The sequence below is a fragment of the Sylvia atricapilla genome, chromosome 12 (genome assembly GCF_009819655.1).
Source record: "Sylvia atricapilla isolate bSylAtr1 chromosome 12, bSylAtr1.pri, whole genome shotgun sequence".
NCBI lineage: Eukaryota > Metazoa > Chordata > Aves > Passeriformes > Sylviidae > Sylvia > Sylvia atricapilla.
Window position 1 is genome coordinate 1114088 of NC_089151.1, and position 18722 is coordinate 1132809.

General features: G+C 48.5%; 1 protein-coding gene across 1 annotated transcript in view; it reads left to right on the forward strand.

Moving 5' to 3' along the window:
- FANCA (FA complementation group A) overlaps positions 1-18722 on the forward strand; it is a 32140-nt gene that overhangs the window by 9224 nt on the left and 4194 nt on the right. Inside the window, exons 12-37 of the mRNA XM_066327318.1 lie at positions 416-492; positions 953-1094; positions 1581-1714; positions 3104-3214; positions 3619-3714; positions 3797-3856; positions 4595-4683; positions 5113-5173; positions 5266-5315; positions 6321-6397; positions 8089-8193; positions 8714-8856; positions 9350-9420; positions 10535-10634; positions 11455-11654; positions 11791-11887; positions 12210-12380; positions 13404-13477; positions 13987-14115; positions 14564-14630; positions 14848-15014; positions 15300-15405; positions 16263-16322; positions 16666-16770; positions 17386-17498; positions 18189-18330. Coding sequence (XP_066183415.1) covers positions 416-492; positions 953-1094; positions 1581-1714; positions 3104-3214; positions 3619-3714; positions 3797-3856; positions 4595-4683; positions 5113-5173; positions 5266-5315; positions 6321-6397; positions 8089-8193; positions 8714-8856; positions 9350-9420; positions 10535-10634; positions 11455-11654; positions 11791-11887; positions 12210-12380; positions 13404-13477; positions 13987-14115; positions 14564-14630; positions 14848-15014; positions 15300-15405; positions 16263-16322; positions 16666-16770; positions 17386-17498; positions 18189-18330 — 2747 coding nt within the window. The remainder of the gene's footprint in view (positions 1-415; positions 493-952; positions 1095-1580; positions 1715-3103; positions 3215-3618; positions 3715-3796; positions 3857-4594; positions 4684-5112; positions 5174-5265; positions 5316-6320; positions 6398-8088; positions 8194-8713; positions 8857-9349; positions 9421-10534; positions 10635-11454; positions 11655-11790; positions 11888-12209; positions 12381-13403; positions 13478-13986; positions 14116-14563; positions 14631-14847; positions 15015-15299; positions 15406-16262; positions 16323-16665; positions 16771-17385; positions 17499-18188; positions 18331-18722) is intronic.

Here is an 18722-nt window from a genome sequence, read left to right on the forward strand (position 1 = left end):
GCTCAGGAGAAAATTTTGGTTCTAATCCCAAATCAGTAATTGTGAAGCTTGATGTTTTTAGAAAGAAATATGTTTGAAATACAAAATCTATTGTAAAATCCCCCTAGCTGTGGTCTGGAGCTGCTTGTCTGTTGTGTGGGAGAGCTGTGTCATTGCTGGCTCCCAGATGAAAGAGGTTAATGAGGGAAAAGCTGATTCCTTGCTGGTTCTCTGTGCATGTGCCATGTCAGCCTACACGTGTGTGATCATGAAAACAGCTCTGGGGTGACAGTGCCATACTGGAATGGTCCAGTCCTTGTGCCACAGCCCATGTTCCAAAGACAAAGGGGATACAGAATTCCAGTTTTTCATGGCTGCACAAAGGAAACTTATGTGTTTTGGATGTGTTTTAAAACCTTTCTGTTTGTGGGTGCAGTGTCTGATGCCATCCAGATGCAGAAGGAGTGGAGCTTTACCAGGACTTCTCCCCTGCTCACAGCTCTGTATCGCAAGGTACATCTGCATGCTGTCACTCAGAAAACTTTATTATGTTGGATTTATATCCACTGAGATACCTGAAATCAAATTATTGGAAATTAGTGCAACATTATCCAGTTGCAGAATCCAAACCAATTTCCAGAAACTCTGAGAGGAGGAAGCATGAAGGGAGAAGAACTACAATGGTTTTTGCTAGTGCAAAGCACTTAATGAGAACAAAGATGCTGATTGGAGATGTGAATTTTCACTGGTACAGAATATGACCTAGGTTCTGAAAGAATTGGAGTCAAGAATTTTACTGTTTATTGTAGCTGGAGCTGGTTCCAGTCCAGGCTGATGTTTGGGCCTGGGAAGCTGATCAAAAGCTGCAGGATAGCTTGAAAAAGTCACAGAAAAGCCTGTCAGTCTTGTCTGGATTCCCCTCTTTCTTGTGGCTGTATGTCCAAGCTCACAGGAATTTCCATCCCTCCTGCAGCTCTTGGTGGCATTCAGTGTGAAGGAATCCATCTGCCAGCTGCAGCAGGTCCTGGAGACCCACGAGGTGAACTGGCAGCACATCCTGTCCTGTGTGTCCACGCTGGTGGTGTGCCAGGCTGAGGCTGAGCAGCTCTTCAAGGGTAGGTGGGCACTGCCAGCCTGGTGTGTGCCCCTGCTGCTGGGGTGGGGAGCCATCCACGGGGCTGCCTGGGGTTCCTGCATGGAAAAGAGCAGCAGCACATCTCCTTTTCCACTCAGACTTTCCACTTCCAGGGTGATGTGAATGCCAGGCCCTGTGCCTGCCACTTCCCAAACTTTGTGTACAGCCCAGGGTGGTTGTTTGATAATTACCTTCATTACTAATTGGTGTAGCTCACCTTTGCTAGCAGAGCTCGTTTGTGAGAATTCCTTACTAATTATCCCAGTGCTGGACTCCTTGCAGGGAATCCAAGTGTGTTTGACAATTGAAAGTGCATAAAAAAAATAAAATCAGACCCCAGAGGTTCTCCAGGCTGCAATATGTGTCCTGCCTTATGTTTTATCACAGATATTTGTCTTCATTTACAGCAGAAAATACGGCACTGTTGTCAGGAGCAAAGTGTGAGGTTATTGTTTTATGTTCCTAGATCTACTGAGCCATCTCCTGCTAAAGGCCTTTGGGAATTATGACATGGAAAATATGATCACTGCACTCCTGATCGCTCGGCAGGCTGCTCTGGAGGGCCCTGCTGTCTTCATGCCTTACTCTGAGTGGTTTAAGGTAAGACTAAGTGAGGCCTGACTCAGTCTTCAAGTGTGGTGAGCTTGGTCTCAAAGTCTTAAAGCCTGGGTGATGAGCTTTGTTTTAATTGTGTGAGGCCACCCGTGCATAAGGAATGTTCTGCTGCGTGGAGAAAGCCTTGTTCCAGACAGGATAACCAGGAATGAGAAAGGGGAATAAAAAAAGAAAAGTACAAGTGATTGTATTGATATTAGGAATGACTGAATATTTATTACTGCCTTTGTGTCTGCAAAGAATAAATTTGTTTGGCTTTCCCCATTTTCCTTCCTTTCATCTTTTTAGGTCCACCTGGCCTGTTCTAGTTATTTGCTAGGAATGCAGACATGTAATTCCTGTTATTATCATCATCTTGGATGGATTTCAGTATCTTGATAAGCAGCTCTGTTGTTATTGCATAAGTTGGGGGTTATGGCAGAGGAAGCATTCCTGTTTCCTGGAGGTTTGCATGCAGCTGTAATTGCTGTGTTTGACCTTACAGATAATTGGTTGTTGCTTTTAACTGTAAACAGGTGGGTATTTTAGGGATGCAAATCTCCAGGTAAATTCAACCTGGAAATTCCTTTGTATGAGTTTGCAAATCTAAGCTCAGCTTTGGCTGCTAGAGCGTCCACGAGGTATCAGGAGGTAAACTGGTTGTGTTCTCTGTAGTCTCAGACTGGTTGTTTTCCTTAGAATGCCCAGATAAACCTGTGTAGAAACCTGCAGATTCGTGGTTCCCTCATGAATCTCAATCTTTCGGTGCATCTCAAAGTTGCCTTGTTTAAATGTTCTCATGGCAGTAAACGTCCTTAGAGACTTCTGTAAGTCACCATGATCCAAGGGAGCTGCTCTGCTCTGGAGCCAGGCTGGGAGAGCTGGGGGAGCTCACTGGAGAAGGCTCCAGGGAGAGCTCAGAGCCCTTCCAGAGCCTGAAGGGGCTCCAGGAGAGCCAGAGAGGGACAAGGGATGGAGGGACAGGACCCAGGGAATGGCTTCCCACTGCCAGAGGGCAGGGATGGATGAGATATTGGGAAGGAATCCTTCCCTGTGAGGGTGGGCAAACCCTGCACAAAGTGCATAGAGAAGCTGTGGCTGCCCCTGGATCCCTGGAATTGTCCCAGGCCAGGTTGGACACTGGGGCTTGGAGCACTCTGGACTGGTGGAAGGTGTCCCTGGCCATAGCAGGAGATTGGATCTATGTGGTCTTTAAGGTCTCTCCCACCCGAACAGTTCCATGATTCTATAATCTTTCTCCAGAGACTTTTATCCAGAAAGATTCTGCTGACAGAAATGAGATGTTTGGGGTTGGTGTCCTCAGTTATGGCACTGCTTGGAGGAGGATCCTCTCCACACTGAAGGGCTGTAACTGCCTTTTTTCCCCTGTTTTAGTCTTCCTTTGGGAATGCTGGTGGCCACCACGGGAGCTGTAAGAAATCTCTGGTCTTCCTCTTTGAGTTCCTGTCAGAGCTGGTGCCCTTTGAAGCTGCACCTTACCTGAAGGTGAGGAGGGGCTGACAGATGGTTTCAGGTCCAGAACTGCCCCAGAGTGACTGTCCATGTGCCTTTCAGTAGGTTCAGCTCATTACAAATGTTGTTATAGTAATTGGATTACTTCTGGTTCATTATTCACACCCTTTTCTTCCTGAAATAAAGGAAGGACAGGGTTATTTTATTGATGGGGAGAATTCCTTCCATGGAATTAAGTTTAAGCGCTTCACCGATTTTGTTTGTTTGTCGTTGGGAAAAATTATGTCAGCTGCCATGAAAATGATTGATCCTTAACCAGGCAATAATGCCTTCTTTGGGGAATAATTGAGGTAAACATTAGTCAGGATTAATTAGCTAGAATTTTACCTGGATGTGCTGTAACAGTGGCAAATCTTGCTGTGATTTTCACCTTTCAGGTGCACATCATGTACCCACCTTTTGTGCCCACAAAACACCGGTCCCTGCTCCTGGAGTACATCACTCTGGCTAAAACCAGACTGGCCGACCTCAAGGTCTGAAAGGATTGTCTCTTTTGAGGAGAGTTCTTTCTGGATGGGAATTCTTTCTTTCACCTGCACCTCTTCCCTCACACAGGTGGCCATAGAAGACATGGGGCTCTATGAAGACCTCTCTGCCACTGATGAGGCTGTGCAGGTATTGCTCTCCTGTCTCCCAGTTTTCTCATCAGCCACATCCCTCTTCCTCTGGAAAAGCACTGAGGTTATCAACTTCCCTGCCCTCCCAAAGCTGAGTGTGCTGCCAAGTCTCCAGCTTTAAGCCAGAGGTTTTAGGGGCCATAAATACAGGATCTGCTCAGTTTTCATGAAAATTAGATTCACATTTTATAGCTATTTTGACTTTTTTGGTGGAGCACTCCACCTCCGTGGTGTGGGACCAAAGTGTGGATGTTCAAAGGAGGTTTGGGGATGGAATCTACACTCTGCAGTTTCACTCTGTGGTTCATGATAAATTTTGGGTGACCACAGTAATTTATAAGGAAGTGTTTGTCTTTATTATTCCTTCCTACATTTTGATCAGAGGAAGAGCCTTCAGATTATTACATGAAATACAGGCTGGAGGCAGGGAAGCTGAACATAATATGAGAAACCCAGTCCTGTGATGAACTCACAGGCACAAGCAAAGATTTAATTTAATTTTTCCAAGCCTGATCTGGTTGTCAGTTGAGAAACTTGTTGCAGCTTGAGGTGTCTCACAACTCAAAGAAGAGAAACTCGGGGTGTCAGTGCCTCTGCCTGCAGGCACAGGCTGGAAGTGGAGATGATGTGTCTTAATTCCACACGTACAACTAAAACAGAATCACAATAAAGCAAAATCAGAAGAGAAAAGGTAAGTTTATCATTAAAACTCTCTCTCACTTCTCATGTGTGGCAGCCCCAGGCCCAGGCACTCCGTGACGTTGAAAAGGCCCTGCAGATATTTGAAAACACGAGGAAGATCCCAACCTCTGTGATAGAAGCCAGGTACTGTGTGCTTTTCAGCTCCTCCTGGGCTGAAAATATTAATATATTAATATTAATATATTAATAATAACAATAATAGTAGAAGCCAAGTCTGAATCAAAAGAAGGAAACAAGAAAAATTGAGGATGTGAGCAAGGGAGCTTTGGGGAAGTTCTTCCCACTTCCTGAGGAGTCATCTTAATAAAGAATATTTGTGGGGAGAGTGAAAAGGCACATTCCCTTGTGCAAAAGAAGTCCAAAAATCATTACAATGAAAAGCAAAATGAAAGAAATGAAAAACCATTGGCCAATCTGAACCTGGTTTGTCCGTGGTTACTCGTGTTACCCTGAACATTTTGTATTTGCAGGAGCCAAATGAACTCCTGAGGTGTGGAGATGGCACTTTGGACCTTTGGCATCGTTAATACTTTGCTCTCTTTATTTTCACAGCATTTTCAGACGACCATATTACACTTCCTGGTTCCTTCCAGCTTTGCTCAGGCCCCGTGTGGTCAGTATTTGGCTTTTTTCTCTGCCCCTCCCTTTAGCTGTGTGTTTGTACACAGATTATTTGCCCCTGACCTGCCTTTCCCTCTCTTGCAGCTCCCTAAAACCCCAGATGGATGCATGGCTTTTATAGAATCCTTGAAGAGGTATCCAGAGCTGTTTTTCTGTGCTGCTGGGCTTTCTATTTGGGACATTTGATATCAGATTATCAGAGGCTTTGAGACCCTGGTTACAACCAATCTTTTGGCAGGGCTTGGTGGCCCAGCTCTGTGGCATGGAGGAGCTTATCTGTGTAGTTGTTGGTCCTCTGGCCACTGGGAAATCGTTATTTAGGAGTCCCTCTGGCTCCAGGCCAGGTACATTTTTATGCAAATCTTGAAGGATACAGCTGAATGTAAAAATTTATTCAGGAATATGCGTTCCCTCTTTAAAAGGCTCTTTGGGAGGGGATAAGGGGGGAGTGAAAGATGAGACTTAGATGTCTGATGATGCTCAAGGGGCACCAGGATGATGTCCCAGGAGGACACAGCTCCTCTCAGGACTCGAGCTTGCCCCCCATGCATGTTTAAAAGTGCTTTTCTGCACTGCAGCAACAGCTTCACTTTACATCCAGTAGTTCCTCTGTAACCTCTCATGAAGGAAGAATGTTTGCAACACTGCCTGCAAATGAGGTGCTTGGTCCTGCCTTGTCATTCCAGTCTGGCTCTAAAATTAGAGACTGGATCATTTAGTGAAATTAAAGTTGTAAGAGGAGCAGCTGAGTCCTGGGGAGCCTCATGGGACGTGCTCTTAGCAGAGGTCACACCTTGGTCTCAGCACGTTCATGTTTTACATCTGTGAGTGCTGCATCTCACAGCTCACACTCTTATGGGATCTTAGCCATCAACTAGATGTGAAATAGGCATTAAAATATAAATTAGTAACACATACAATGTTGAGTTTGTGTGTGCTACATGTGTGCAGTGCTTGCTGTGAAAGCCTTGGGTAGAAATCTCTGCCCCTCGTGTCAGATGCTTTAAAAGATGCTTCAGATGCTCTTTATGCTTCAGAGTCCCTCTAATTACATTTCACAGAAGGGCTGTTGTTGGTGCTCATTTAATAAAGCTGCAGTTTGTGGTTATGCAGGATAATAAATCTCTTCTTTTTCACAGAGCTGATAAAATACCTTCAAACTTGTACTCCACATACCTGCAAGCCTGTCATGCTATGAAAGAGAAGGTGCTACAAGGTAAAAAAAATACCACATTTACTTATGGATCAATATGAAATGTTAATTTTTCAATTGCTGCCCTCCTGAATTGAAAATTTCCGAAGATTTATGCCTGAGTAGGTATTTAATCCATATAAATAAGTGTTACATCCTTTATGTTGTTCCGAGGTGTTAAATTCTTACTCCTGCAATGGCTTTTTCTGCCAGCCCTGCTTGGGTGGGATTTTTGCAGTCCCTGGGAGCTTTGTGCTGTGCTGAGGATGCAGATGATTCCTGAGCCTGAGCTGGCTGAATTCCACCTCCGAGACCTTTCCATGAATCAGCAGCCTGAGCTGCTCAGGGCTGGGAGCCTGCTGGGCTGATCCCCTGTGCAATGACACTTGTGCTGTCTGAACTCCTGGCATCCCCTTTTAAGAGGGGATTTAGGGAAATCTGGGGGGGAGCAGGAGGGGCTGGGAAAGGGATTGCAGCTCCTGCTTTATAGTGTTTGGGTGGGAGGTGATTTCGGGTCCCATGGCTGCAGCTTTGCTGGGGTAGGATTAGGGATATCTAATGAGAGTGTTTAATGAGTCTGCTGTCTCTCTGTCAAGCACGTGGGTGTTTCAAACACATCTTCCAGTGGTTTACACCAAATAAAAAGGTCGGGCTGGGGTGCAGAGATGGTTCCCAGAGTGTGATGGAGCTAAGTTACAGATTCAGGCTTATGGAGATAAATCTGTGGCCAAGCCCTGCTGCGGGTCTTTGGAGCTTTGTGGAGATGCTGTGGCTGGAGAGGCGTGGCAGAGGAGTCCCCGGGCACCGCAGATGTGCAGCAGCCTGGGCTGGCTGCAGGGTTGGCCTGGCAACCGTGGGATGGGATCCCTGCGGGCCAGGATGGAGCCGCAGCATCCTGCGGGGTCCCTGCGCTGCCACTGACCTCTAGTGGCACTGTGTCACCCTCCTGAGCAGCCTCAGCCGTGTCCCCTCCTGTCCCCTGCACTCTGATGCTGTCCCCTGGCTCTGATCCTGTTCCCTGGGCTCGGCACACAGCCGGGATTGGGGGCAGGATTGAGCACTGGGCAGCCCCAAATCCTGGCTGTCAGTGCTCACTCTTGCACACTCACTGGGCTCCCAACACCTTATTTTACAGCGTGTTTGCAACCAGTATCACTGTCAGCCTTTGTTGTTTGCTCTTCTTGCTCCTGGGTGGTTTATTCCTGTACAAGAAGCTGTTCCTGTCTAAGGAAAACTCTTGGAGGGGGATTTGGGGCTGTGGCAGTCTCTGGTGGCACCTCTTTCTAGTGGTAAAAGGAATTTCCTTTTATTACTTCTCTTAAACAAAAAGCCAGAGTAACATGGGACGTCTGGAGAAGCTGAGGATGTATCCAGGCTGAAATGTCTGTCTCTGCATTCTGAGCCTGGCTCCAGTCTTGAGGACAGCAAATGTTTCTGGGAGGGGCAGAGCTAAATGAAGTGGGAAGAAAACTCTGAAAACAGAACTTTTTTTTTTTTTTTTGCCTCTCATCTTTAAAAACTGAATTCCTTTTTGCAACTAGGCATAAACCCATAAATTATTAATTCAATAGCACATTCTGAGTGTAAAAACAAAGCTCTGTGTTTGGCAGACTGACAGTTTGGGGTTTTGTTAGAACTTCAGGAAAAGTAAATTCTGCTTCTACAGAAAGTGCAGGCAGAGATTGCTGAATGCATTTCCTCTGCTCCTTGTCTAGGTGACTCCAAAGAAGAGCCCAGCCATTCCAAAGAGCCTTTTGAGCAGCTGAAGGCTGAACTGGCTGAGCTCAGGACTCTGGTTGTGGACCAGGCTCAGTGGGAAGGTATGAGAGAGCTGCTTCTCTTTGTCTGTCCCAAAAGCTGCCTGAACAAAGTGTGGCTGGTGCTGGCCAAAGGCACAGCAGGAGTTACTGCCACTGCTACCTGAAGCTGGTAATCCCTCAGAGCTGATAATCCTTTCAGCTATGAATATGTACATTTTAATGTCTTGATGTATTCCCATGCTTAATTTGGGGCTTATCTTGGTGATAATCACACCAATCTCTGCTGCCTCACTCCTGGGGCTCACCTGCTGACTCGGGCCCCCTTTGGAAAGCATTTTCCTCTCTGGTGTGAAAACTGCTCCTGACTGAGGTGTGTTGGTAATAATACTGAAAAAAAAAAAAAATAATGCTGCTGATGCCGATCCACTGTGTCCCAGCCAACATTTTCTGCTTATTAAAGCTTTTACTAACATACTTTTGACTCTGATTAGTTTATATCTCGCTTGTTCTTGCTGCTATGGGGGGTTGTACATGTTTCACCCCTGCTGTCCTGGTGTCCCTGTCCTGTCCCCTCCCACAGATGTGGCAGCTCAGGCTGCCGTGGTTTCGGACAGACTCCGCCGTGCCCTGGGTGACAGCAGCCAGGAGAATGAAGCTGCTCCTTTGGATTCCCCAGTCCCAGTGGCTGTCCCTGCCCCCAGGCTGGCACCGTGCCACCAGAGGGTGAGTTCCATCTGCCGTGGGCTCAGGAGCAGCGGGGCTGGGCAGAGAAAAATGCATCTGCATGGAAGGTGTGAAAGGCTGCTTTGTCTGCCCAGAGCAGGAAATACACTTCTCTTTTTGTCTCCCTTCTCCTGCCCTGCACTGACTAGCCCTGTGTTTTAACCACCTGGAAGTTGCTGGATGAAGGGATCTGGAGATATTTTCTAGCAGAGGAGTCCTGTGCTGAGCAAGGCTTTTCTCAACAGCCTTGTCTAGGTGTTTGTTGTGTGCTGGGGTCATTCCTGGGCTGTTGTGGGTTTAAATTTCCATCCTTGGTGACGCTGGATCTGTAGAACTTGTAGTGAATCTCATTAACCAATTTGTTTCCTTGTTTTAATGTCAGGAAATGTAATATACACAAAGCAGAAAACTAGGTTTAGGTATCCAGCCTGACAAGCAGGAGTTAGCAGTGTGGGTTTGATTCCAGGTTTGTTCCTGGTGCTTTTTATTTCAGGTTGTTGATCTTCTGCTGACATCATTCTGCCAAACCCTGCTAGCTGCTTCCTCTTTTAACCCTCCTGACAGGTAAGATGGGAGTCGAAGAGTAGGAGCACCAAAAGTGGGTGATAACTAGAATTCCAGCGCTTGTGCAGGGCTGAGGAGGCACTTTGGGTGTTCATACCCCGTGTGCCAGGCTGGCAGCTGCAGGTGAAGTGGCTGCACTCCAAGAGAGAATGTACACGAGTAAATAAAATGTGTTTCTCCTCTGTTGTTACAGATCCCTTCAGCAAAGTGGCCTTTGGCTCTGCTTTGTGCTCTGTGGCAGGGATTAAACACCCCTCACAAACAGTGTCTCAGCCCAGCATGGTGGGGGATGGCAGGAAAAAAAAAAAAAACCAACCCCTTTTGTCCTGGAATTCCTTCCCCTTGGCAAGGGCTGGGATGGCTTCTGGCCTGGCTGAGGAGGAGAGGCAGCACTGCCCTGCCCCTGGGAGCACTGCTGGTGCTCAGCTCCTCCTCGATGTAGCAGAGCCTGTAAAAACATCATGGGCAACGTGTCAGTGGAAAAATCACTTTGTTGGGCAACAAGGACGCCGTGCTGAGGAGCTGGCTGGGATCCCAGCTGCCCTGGTGCTCTCCTTGGCAGCCAGGGCATCCTTCCCTCTCTTGCACTGCTCTGCCCTGGAGCACATGAATCACTGTGAAAAACCTGATTGAAAAGTCGCTGGGACAAACAGGAGTCTCAGGAAATGGTGTCTAAACACAGCTCCCAGCTGATCTCCTCTGAGGATGGTTTTATTTTCTGTGATCTGGGTGGGAAATCCCTCCCTGCCCCTGCTTTTACAGCAGCACCTTGTCATAGCATTTCCTTCTTGCTTTGTTTTTTTGATCCCTTTTATTGCTCTGCCCCTGTTTACCCCGTGCCCCAGGTAGCTCCCCTTGTCCTTATTGTCACCTCAGAGGCCACTTTGGCCTTCTGAGATGACAACAAGTATTTGAGATGCCATCCATTGTGTGGGGCAGTGTCTGTTCTCTGCTCGGGTACCCCAAAAGTGCCCCTTCCTTTGAGCCTGTGAATGGAATGATAATTGTGCTGTGTTTACAGACAAGGCATGGGTCAGCTCCGGGGTGTTTAAACATCTTTAATTACCTACTCCTGTGCTGGGGATTAATGAGCCTGTGGTTTCACCTTCTGCAGGCAGGGCCCGTGCCTCTCCTTGGTGGTGAAGATGATGTGTGGACACAGGAATCTCCTGCCTGCACTCCTGGGCAGGCTCTGCCAGCTTCTTTATCATCAGGTCAGTTTTTCCAGCTGGAATCCTGTGCTGCTGAAGGCCATCCTACTCCATTTCCTGAGCTGGGGGGCATGGGCATGTCTGGGCTGCTCTGTGGAGGGACTTCACTGCCCTCCAGGCTTCCCAAAAATACCCTGTTTTGGTCAAAGAGTAGGAAGTTGCCCTCGGGAATGTGAGGAGAATTTCTCCCGACAGAAATATTACTTGTGGAAGGTTAATGCATTCTGAGACATTTTAACAGAAGCTAAAAAAAGGCAAGTTTAGGAAAGAGACAAAAGAAAAATGGTGGAATGCTTCATTCCTAAGCTTCCACGTTGAATAATTCAGTTGTAAAAATTTAAAAATAAAATTAAGACACTCCTATCTGGGCTGCAGCAGTGCATGGTTCTGTTATTAAATAATTCCTTGGTTTGCTTCCTCTACTCTGTGATATTGAAAATAAGAGGCTGATGGACTAAATTAGCCATCAGAGAAGCTAAGATGCATTGAAAATCCAAAAAAACCAGAATTTACAGTGAGTTATTTCAAGTTGCTGCCTTACAGAAACCTCCAGTTCTGCTGTGGGCTGTGTCTCACCTGCTCAATTGTTGCTGCAGTGCTGGTGAGCAGAAACTGTTCTGCTCCTAAGCTAAGCCTGAGGGTTTTTTCCCCCTCACAAAGGTGTTTTGGTACAAAATGTTGCAATAATACAAGTGAACTCTCACAGTATCAAATATTAAATAGCAAAGTGTTACAATGATACATACAGTAAGGATATTACAAATAAAATGTTACACAATTACCAAAAATCTCTTTCCTGCTCTTCCCTTATTTTACCTTCCAGGGTCCTTCCCTCGGTGCTGCTCATATTTTGGGACTGGCAGCTTTTGTGATCCACTTAAGTGAATGCAGAGCTTTAATTCCTGGAGTGGAAGCCAATTTTGGGGTTTCTCAGCCTGTTCCTGGAAAGGCCCTTTCTGTTTCAGAGTTCTGGAGCTCCTTGCTTGTGTGCAGGACAGAAGAGTCCTTTGCCTTCTGCTTGAGGTGAGACGGGGCACCCACCCCCTCCCTACTCCCCCAGTTTTTTGGGATGCTGGGAATGCTCCTGTGGAGGATTCCCAGAGCTCGTGGAGGTGGCTGAACCATCCAGACAATGGAGTTCCTTCCTTTCCTCTCTCAGGTTTTGCACTGCAGCAGCAGCTTATCTGATGTGCAAGTTTTCATCCTGCTCTCGGGAAGATTTTTGTGCCTTGACTCCTCCTGGCCTGATTAAAAAGGTAAAAAAGGGAAAAGGTTTTGGCCTTATCTATGGAAAGGTTCAGTCTCAGCTCAGTTTCCTGCTGCAAGTCCATGTGCAAATAGCACTTAACACCAAGAAAACAGCATAGAAAAATACATCTCTGTGTCACTTAACACCAAGAAAACAGCGTAGAAAAATACATCTCTATATCACTTAACACCAAGAAAACAGCGTAGAAATACATCTCTGTGCCCTCCCCTCTTGGTGCCTGTGCCTGTTGGGCAGTTCCACACAAGCAGAGGTGGCTCTGGGCCCGCTTCTGTGACATTCTCATGCAGGATGTGGTGGTTTTATTCCAGCTGCAGTTCCTCGTGCCACGGCTGAGCTTGGAAGCTCGGGGAGTCCTGTGTGAGGAGGCCACAACTGCCCTGAGCTGGAGTTCCCTGTCCTCTCTGAACTACAGGAGAGCCAGCCTGTGCTTATGGAGGCAAGCAGGCTTCCAGGAGCTCTTGAAGGAAGAAACATTCCAGGTAGAAATCTTTTCCATCACCCAAATTCACCCTCTAATTCTCACTTTTTTAGATCTGCCCTTTGTGATTTCCTTTTGGGTGATCAAAAGCATCTTGTAGGAACTTAATGCCTGAAAGTAAGAACTAAACACCTGCAAAGTTGTCTGACAGCTGTGGGCTGGGATGTGTGCTCGATGTAATTTGATGGGGATGATAAGGTAGGAAGAAAACTAAAGCTAAAACTTTTGTGTCCTACTTCTTGGAAAAGCAGGGGGCTTGGCAAGCTGTAGAAGCTCAGGAACTGCAGAGCAAAGGCCTGTCCATCACCCTGGCTCCCTGCTGTGCTCTCTGTGAAGTGATGGAGAGGCAAATAGCTGGAAATCCTGGCTTTTCTGGTGCTTTGTCTAAATGCCAGTGTTCCCCTGAGCCACCTGTGCACCTTGGGTTGCCTGGCTCAAACCATCTCAGCTCTTCCCTTTGTACCACCCTTGCAAAGTCTCTGATTTGACAGACTCTTTTTTTTTTTTTTTAACCTACTTCCTCTCAAACCAGTTTGTCTTTGTGCAGAGGAGTTTGTGGTGTTCCTAGAATGACTCCTGGTGCTTGGCTGGCTCAGTGTCCAGGGCTGGAACACTCCTGTGTTATAAACCTCTCTTTGATGCTCACACAGCCTGTCTGACTGAGGGGCTTGGCTCATTTTACCTTTATTTCTAATAACACACCTTCATCCTGGTATCTGGGCTTGGAGGTGATGAGTGTGGTTGGAAATGTCAAAGGGGTGGGTGTGTGTGAGACAGGCCTTATGGGATTGCCATGAATTTTTGAAAGCCAGAAGGGTTTTAGCTTGAATATTTCTTTTTATAAGAGGAAACAGCACAGGAACTTGCTTGGGTCGATGTCTCTTCTTTCATGTCTCTTAATCCACGTGGGATTTTGTCTGGAGATGAAGTGAAAGTGGGTTTTATGCTGGGCAGCAGGTGGCTGTTCTGCACAAGCTCTTTTCCTTGCTGTTCTTCCCTGCTCCTAAATCCTGGCATTTCCCAGTTATCTTTCAGAGAGTGGCTGCTGATGGAGCTGGAAGTGTGCCCTGACAAGGACATTCTCTCTGCTTCAGAGAGGTGAGGCCCAAGGGGCTTTTTGGAAAGGGAATAATCCAAGAGTCTCCCACCAAAACTAGGGGAAAGCACGGAAAGTCAGGAAGTAAATAAACAGTTGCTGCAGGATACAAATGCCTGTTGCCAGCTGTGGTTTGTCCTGAGTTCAAGCACTGCTGGAATGAGGTGTGGGCACGCCAGGTTGGACAGGGCTTGGAGCAGCCTGGTCTGGTGGAAAGTGTCCCTTCTCGTGGCAGGGGGTGGGATTGGCTGGCCTTTAAGGTCATTTCCAGCCCAAACCATCCCGTGGTTCTGTAAGTGCAGCCCTTCCAAGTCCCTTGTCACAAACCCTCCCTGTTTCTGGAAACCAGAGCTGGGTGGGGTCTGCTGGAGGACTCCTTATGTCTGTTCTTACACGGTGCTTTTATCTGAGCACACATCACTCATCACTCTTGATGTGTCAGCTTCCCTTTACATCAAGGGGAGGGCACCGTTCCAACAGATTTCCCATCCCCTCCTTTTCCACACTGCAGACAGGATTTCCATTACTGGGCCATCTATCAGAGGTACCTTCCCGCACCTTCTGCTGCTGGTGGCTGTGATGGAGACCTGGAGAAGGCGTGTGGGGTCATCATCAATGCCCTCCTGGACTCCTCACAGAGGTATTCTGGGCCATGGCATCCCTTCCTGGTGCTGGCCCTGAGGCTGTGCACTGGGAGCTTGTCCCATCCGTGAGGCTGGGGAAGCCATTTCCTCCTGGAGTGGCTGGAAGGGGGAGCTGGGAGGTGGCCCTGTGTGATTCACCAGGCTGTGCATAAGCATCCTGCTTTGGGTGGCAGAGGTCTGGGGCTGCAGCCACAGAGAGGCCCTCGTCTGGCTGGCCTTTGAAAGTTGACTTTGAACTCGGGTTTGTGTGGCCAGACAAGCACCAATGGCCCGGGGGAGTGGCTGGAGCTGGAAAATGAGGAGGGTGGTTTGAGGAGAGCTGCTGCCTCAGCTACAGCTTATTTAAAGCGCAGTGTTTGAGCTCTGTGTTCATCTAAAGCATCTGGCTCCGTTTGAACTGTGCTTTCCCCTGGGTGAGTTACCTCATGTGTCCCCTAATTTCAGGCTGGACCAGGGTGGCTGTGGCCAGTCGAAGATGTCAGTCAGTCCCGAGATTCTCTGCAGGCTGCAGGTGATTTCAGACTCTGAGGTGGATGTTCAGTCCTTGAACTTGACCAAAGTATTCCCTCATTCCTCACTGTTGGCAAGGCTCCACTCGGCTCTCAGCTGTGAGCTGAGCTGTGGGGATTGAGAGGGGTTTTTCCTGTTGATCTCTGCTTGCTTCAGAAAAACAAAGAGGGTTGGAGGGCAGGCTGGTGTGTGGCCCTCACTGGTTTCACTCTGTCCAGGAGCTGGTGCTGGAGCTGAGGTACAGGCCAAAGCTGCTCCCTGGCTGCTCAGCTGCCCAGAGACACTTCCTGCTTGAGATCCTCCAGGGAAGACTGAGAGGCAGCCAGCAGGGATCTGCTCTGGGGGAGCAGCTGTGGAGGCAGCAGGAGCTGCTGGGGCACAGAAGGTAAGTGCAGGCCTGAGCAGCTGGGAATGCCTCCAGCAACACTGGTGCTCAGGGCAGGCTGGTGTGTGCAGCAGCCTCCCCTCGGATTCCACAGCAAGTGACAGTGACACTGCACATCATGGGGACAGCTGTGCAAGGGGTGCTTATTCCCTGGCACCCCCTGGAATTAGCTGTGCTTCCATGTGCCCTCTTCCAGTCACCTCTGCCATGGATGTGACACCTCTTCATGGGGAGGCTGGTTCTCTCCCTGGCAATAATCTCAATTTTCATTCTTCCCTCCCTAAGGATTCTGGTCGGGCTCCCTGCATCCACCCTGATCAGCACGTGTTGGAAAGGGAACAGAACAGTGCTGGACTGTGACAGCTTCTTTTGTTTTGTGAACTCTGAGCTGGTAGGTGTTGTGAGCCAAAGGGTGATTGCTCATTGGTAAATGCTCGAGATAAAGACCTTAAATTTGAATTTAGGGAAGGAGGTCGCATCCAAACTACCCAGGAAAGGTGTGGCTGCCCAATCCCTGGACATGTTCAAGGCCAGGTTTGGAGCAACCTGGTGTGTGGAAGGTGTTCCTGCCCATGGTCCTTTCCAACCCAAATCATTCCAAGTTTCTGTGACCTTTGGGTTTCATTCATTTGAATTTGTGGTGGCATTTTGCACTATTAAGAGCAAATCCTTGGGAGTCACTTTGTTTGGTGGAGTGGGTTACAAACAAATCTCCAGCATTTCTGTGGGGGCCTGGAAGGGGCTGAGCACGAGCCCTTCTCCAATCCCTCTGTCATGCCAGGGCCTTGAACTGTTTTGCTGCAGAGGGAGATCCTCCTCATCCTCCTGAGAAACATCCAGGGACATCCCTGCAGCTTTCTGGGAGGTCATTTGCCTTGCAGGTCCCTCAGGACACTGCTTTGTGCTCCGAGGAGAGCTGATTTCTATTTATTCCTCCCGACTGGCCTTTCCAGGCCCTTCTGTGCTGTCATATTGGGCACAGCCAGAAACCTCTGTTCACCCCAAGGCTGTTAATCCATCTGCTGCTGCCACCCTGGGCTCGTGGGTGCAGGGGCTGTGCAGCTCAGCTCCGTGGGAGTGCTTTGCACAGAAACCACGTTGCTGCCATCTGAGCTGGTGCTCAGCATTCACAGGGTGGTTCTGTGCTGTCTGAGCCCCGGTGTGCCAGACACCCAAAGTGCTCTCAGGAAATCCTCTTCCAAAGGGCAGCAATGATGATTTTGTTTCCCTCTCCGTGTTTTCCTGCAGAAGAATGTCTCTTCCAGAGGCTATGCGCTCTCCTACGACATCACAGCTCACTTCTTCAGGGTAAGGCTGCTTTATCCCTCCTCCTCACTGTCCCTGCTCAGAGCTTTGCTCCTGACACACGAGGTGTCCCCTTTGTACCCTCCTTTTGACAACTCCTGATGTAATTCCGAGAAGAGCAGGAATCAGGAAAACGAGGGGGAGCAGCAGGAGGAACTAGTGGTGGAGGTGAATTTTAACACAATGCAGCAAAGCTGGTGGGGGAAGGAGCTGTTGGTACACGTTTCTTTTGCTGAGCCGTGCTGACCCCTACAGTTCTCTCTGATTATTTTACACACGCTCAGCGAGGGACTTGGAGCAGCAGAGAGGGATGTGTGGAGCCATCCTGTCATTTGTGCTCTTCCAGGGCCTGCTGAATGCCAGCCTGGAGTGTGAGGATGCAGCAGAAGGGGTCAACGAGGCTCTGGCCACGTGTCAAACCAAGTGTCCCGTGGTGCTCCTCTCTGCAGCGGTGACTGATCTCATTTTGGTGTTCTGGTTCTGGGAGAAATCCAGCAGCAGCTCAGAGAGCTTGTGTTAAACACTGTCCAAGTGTGTAACATCCCACAGAAACTCTTAAAGCTTTGGGAAAACTGCAGGGGGTTTCTGAGCCCTCGGTGTCACTGATCCCAGCTCCTTGGGGTGTTGCCACAGGGGCTGTGTCAGAGTGGGGAGCTGGGGGGGTTGTCCTGGTCTCTGATGCACTGGGTGGGCTGGTTGTTACATCACAAGCAACCAAAATGCTCCAAAATCCCAGGTTTTGTGTCTCTCCTGGGTGTAACTCCTTGTGTGCAGTTTTACACAGGGATACACGTTTTGGTGCATGTGTTGAGTATGGCCTTTCCTTGTGGAACAGTTTTTTCATTCTGACTGAGGAGTCCCAGGGCACCATGGTGTGAGCACGGTCACAACTGACCCTCTGCATTCCCAGGATGGGAAATTTCTCCCATTTCTGATGTGTGCATGTAAACTTGGGCTTTTTTCACTAAGGAGAGAGGAAAAAACCCTTTCTCTGAGAACCTGGCTGTATCTGCCTGCAACCAACCGCCCCACTACTAATGCTGCTGGTTTCCATCTTTGTCCCCAGCTTTGGTGGCCAAGGCTGGAGCCAGTCCTTTGCTCTCAGTGGGAGAGACTCTTTGGGGCTCCACTTGCAGAAGAACTGGACAGACTGAGGGGCTGGCATGGCTCAAGTACCAGGTGTGTGTGAGGGATGCAGCAGGGAGGGTGGAATGCTCACCTGGGCTGAGGCTTTGAAGGATTGCTCTAGACAGACTCCTCTGTAGGGCTTGAACTCCAAGTGGGTCGTGATAATGATTGAACCTGGCCCCGTGTGTAATGTGGGTCAGAGTGCTTCCCCATAAGGAAAAGGGAATTTCTGCAAAGGAGGCTGGAATGCAGAGTCCTGGTTAGGCAAAGCCTTAGCACGGTGTTGAGTCATTCCAGTCATGCCACACCCTTTGCTCCCTGGATTTGGGGAATCTGGGCTCCTGAAGCTGCTCACCAGCTGCTTGCTTCCTTCTTTACCTCTCCTTACACTGTCAGTGCCCTGCAGCTTTTCTCCAGAAGCTGGGAATTTATGTAAGAATCTCCTTGCAGGTTATGGCAGGTGATAATCACATGCTCCTGGAGTATAGAGTTACTGCCTGTCCAACTGCTGATAAAAGACATTTGAGAATGCTTCTGTCTGCTTCTAGATTTGGTTTTTTTACGACTGTCTCCATGTAGCATCCAACTACAGGGAAAACAAAATTAAGAGAATGATTTTTTTTTTTTTTTGTCCCAGTCACAAACTTGTACCTTTGTCCAAATCCCCATTTCCTCCTCATTTGCAGCAGCACTTTCCCTTTTTTTACCTGCAGACCCATGACATGTTTGTCCTGTTTCCAGGTTCCTATGTTCAGGGGCAGTTTTCCCTGTCTCTGAGCCCCCCTGGCTCTCAGCTGCCTTTCTCCACGGTGCCATCCTGCAGCAATCACCACGAGGACGAGGGAGAGAGGCACTGCAGAGGCTGGGGACTGACACAGAGCAGGCAAGGCTGGGTGCATTTGATGTGTCTGCTCTTCCCTACACCTGAAAACCAGGAATGGGAGGTCTTTAACTGACAGAAGCTGTCCTGAGATAGTGCTGCATCCCTGGTAATCCCTGTTGGGAAATCTTTCTGGTGGATAGTTGATAAAAAAGTGGCTGTAAATTGCCAGTTGCTAAATTCTTATCCTGAAGGCAAAGTGGTTTCAAGCTTAAATTTTACCTCAGACTCTGGCTCCTGTGAAGTCTGGGAGGGCTGTTCCACAGCTGCTTTATGAACTGAAGCTGGAGAGAGCCCTGCAGAGACAGAGAGCTGGATCTGTGGCATGCCAGGATTCCCTGTCCCTCCAACAGCAGTCCTTGTGGATTTTAGCTTGGGCAACTCGGCTGGGAAGT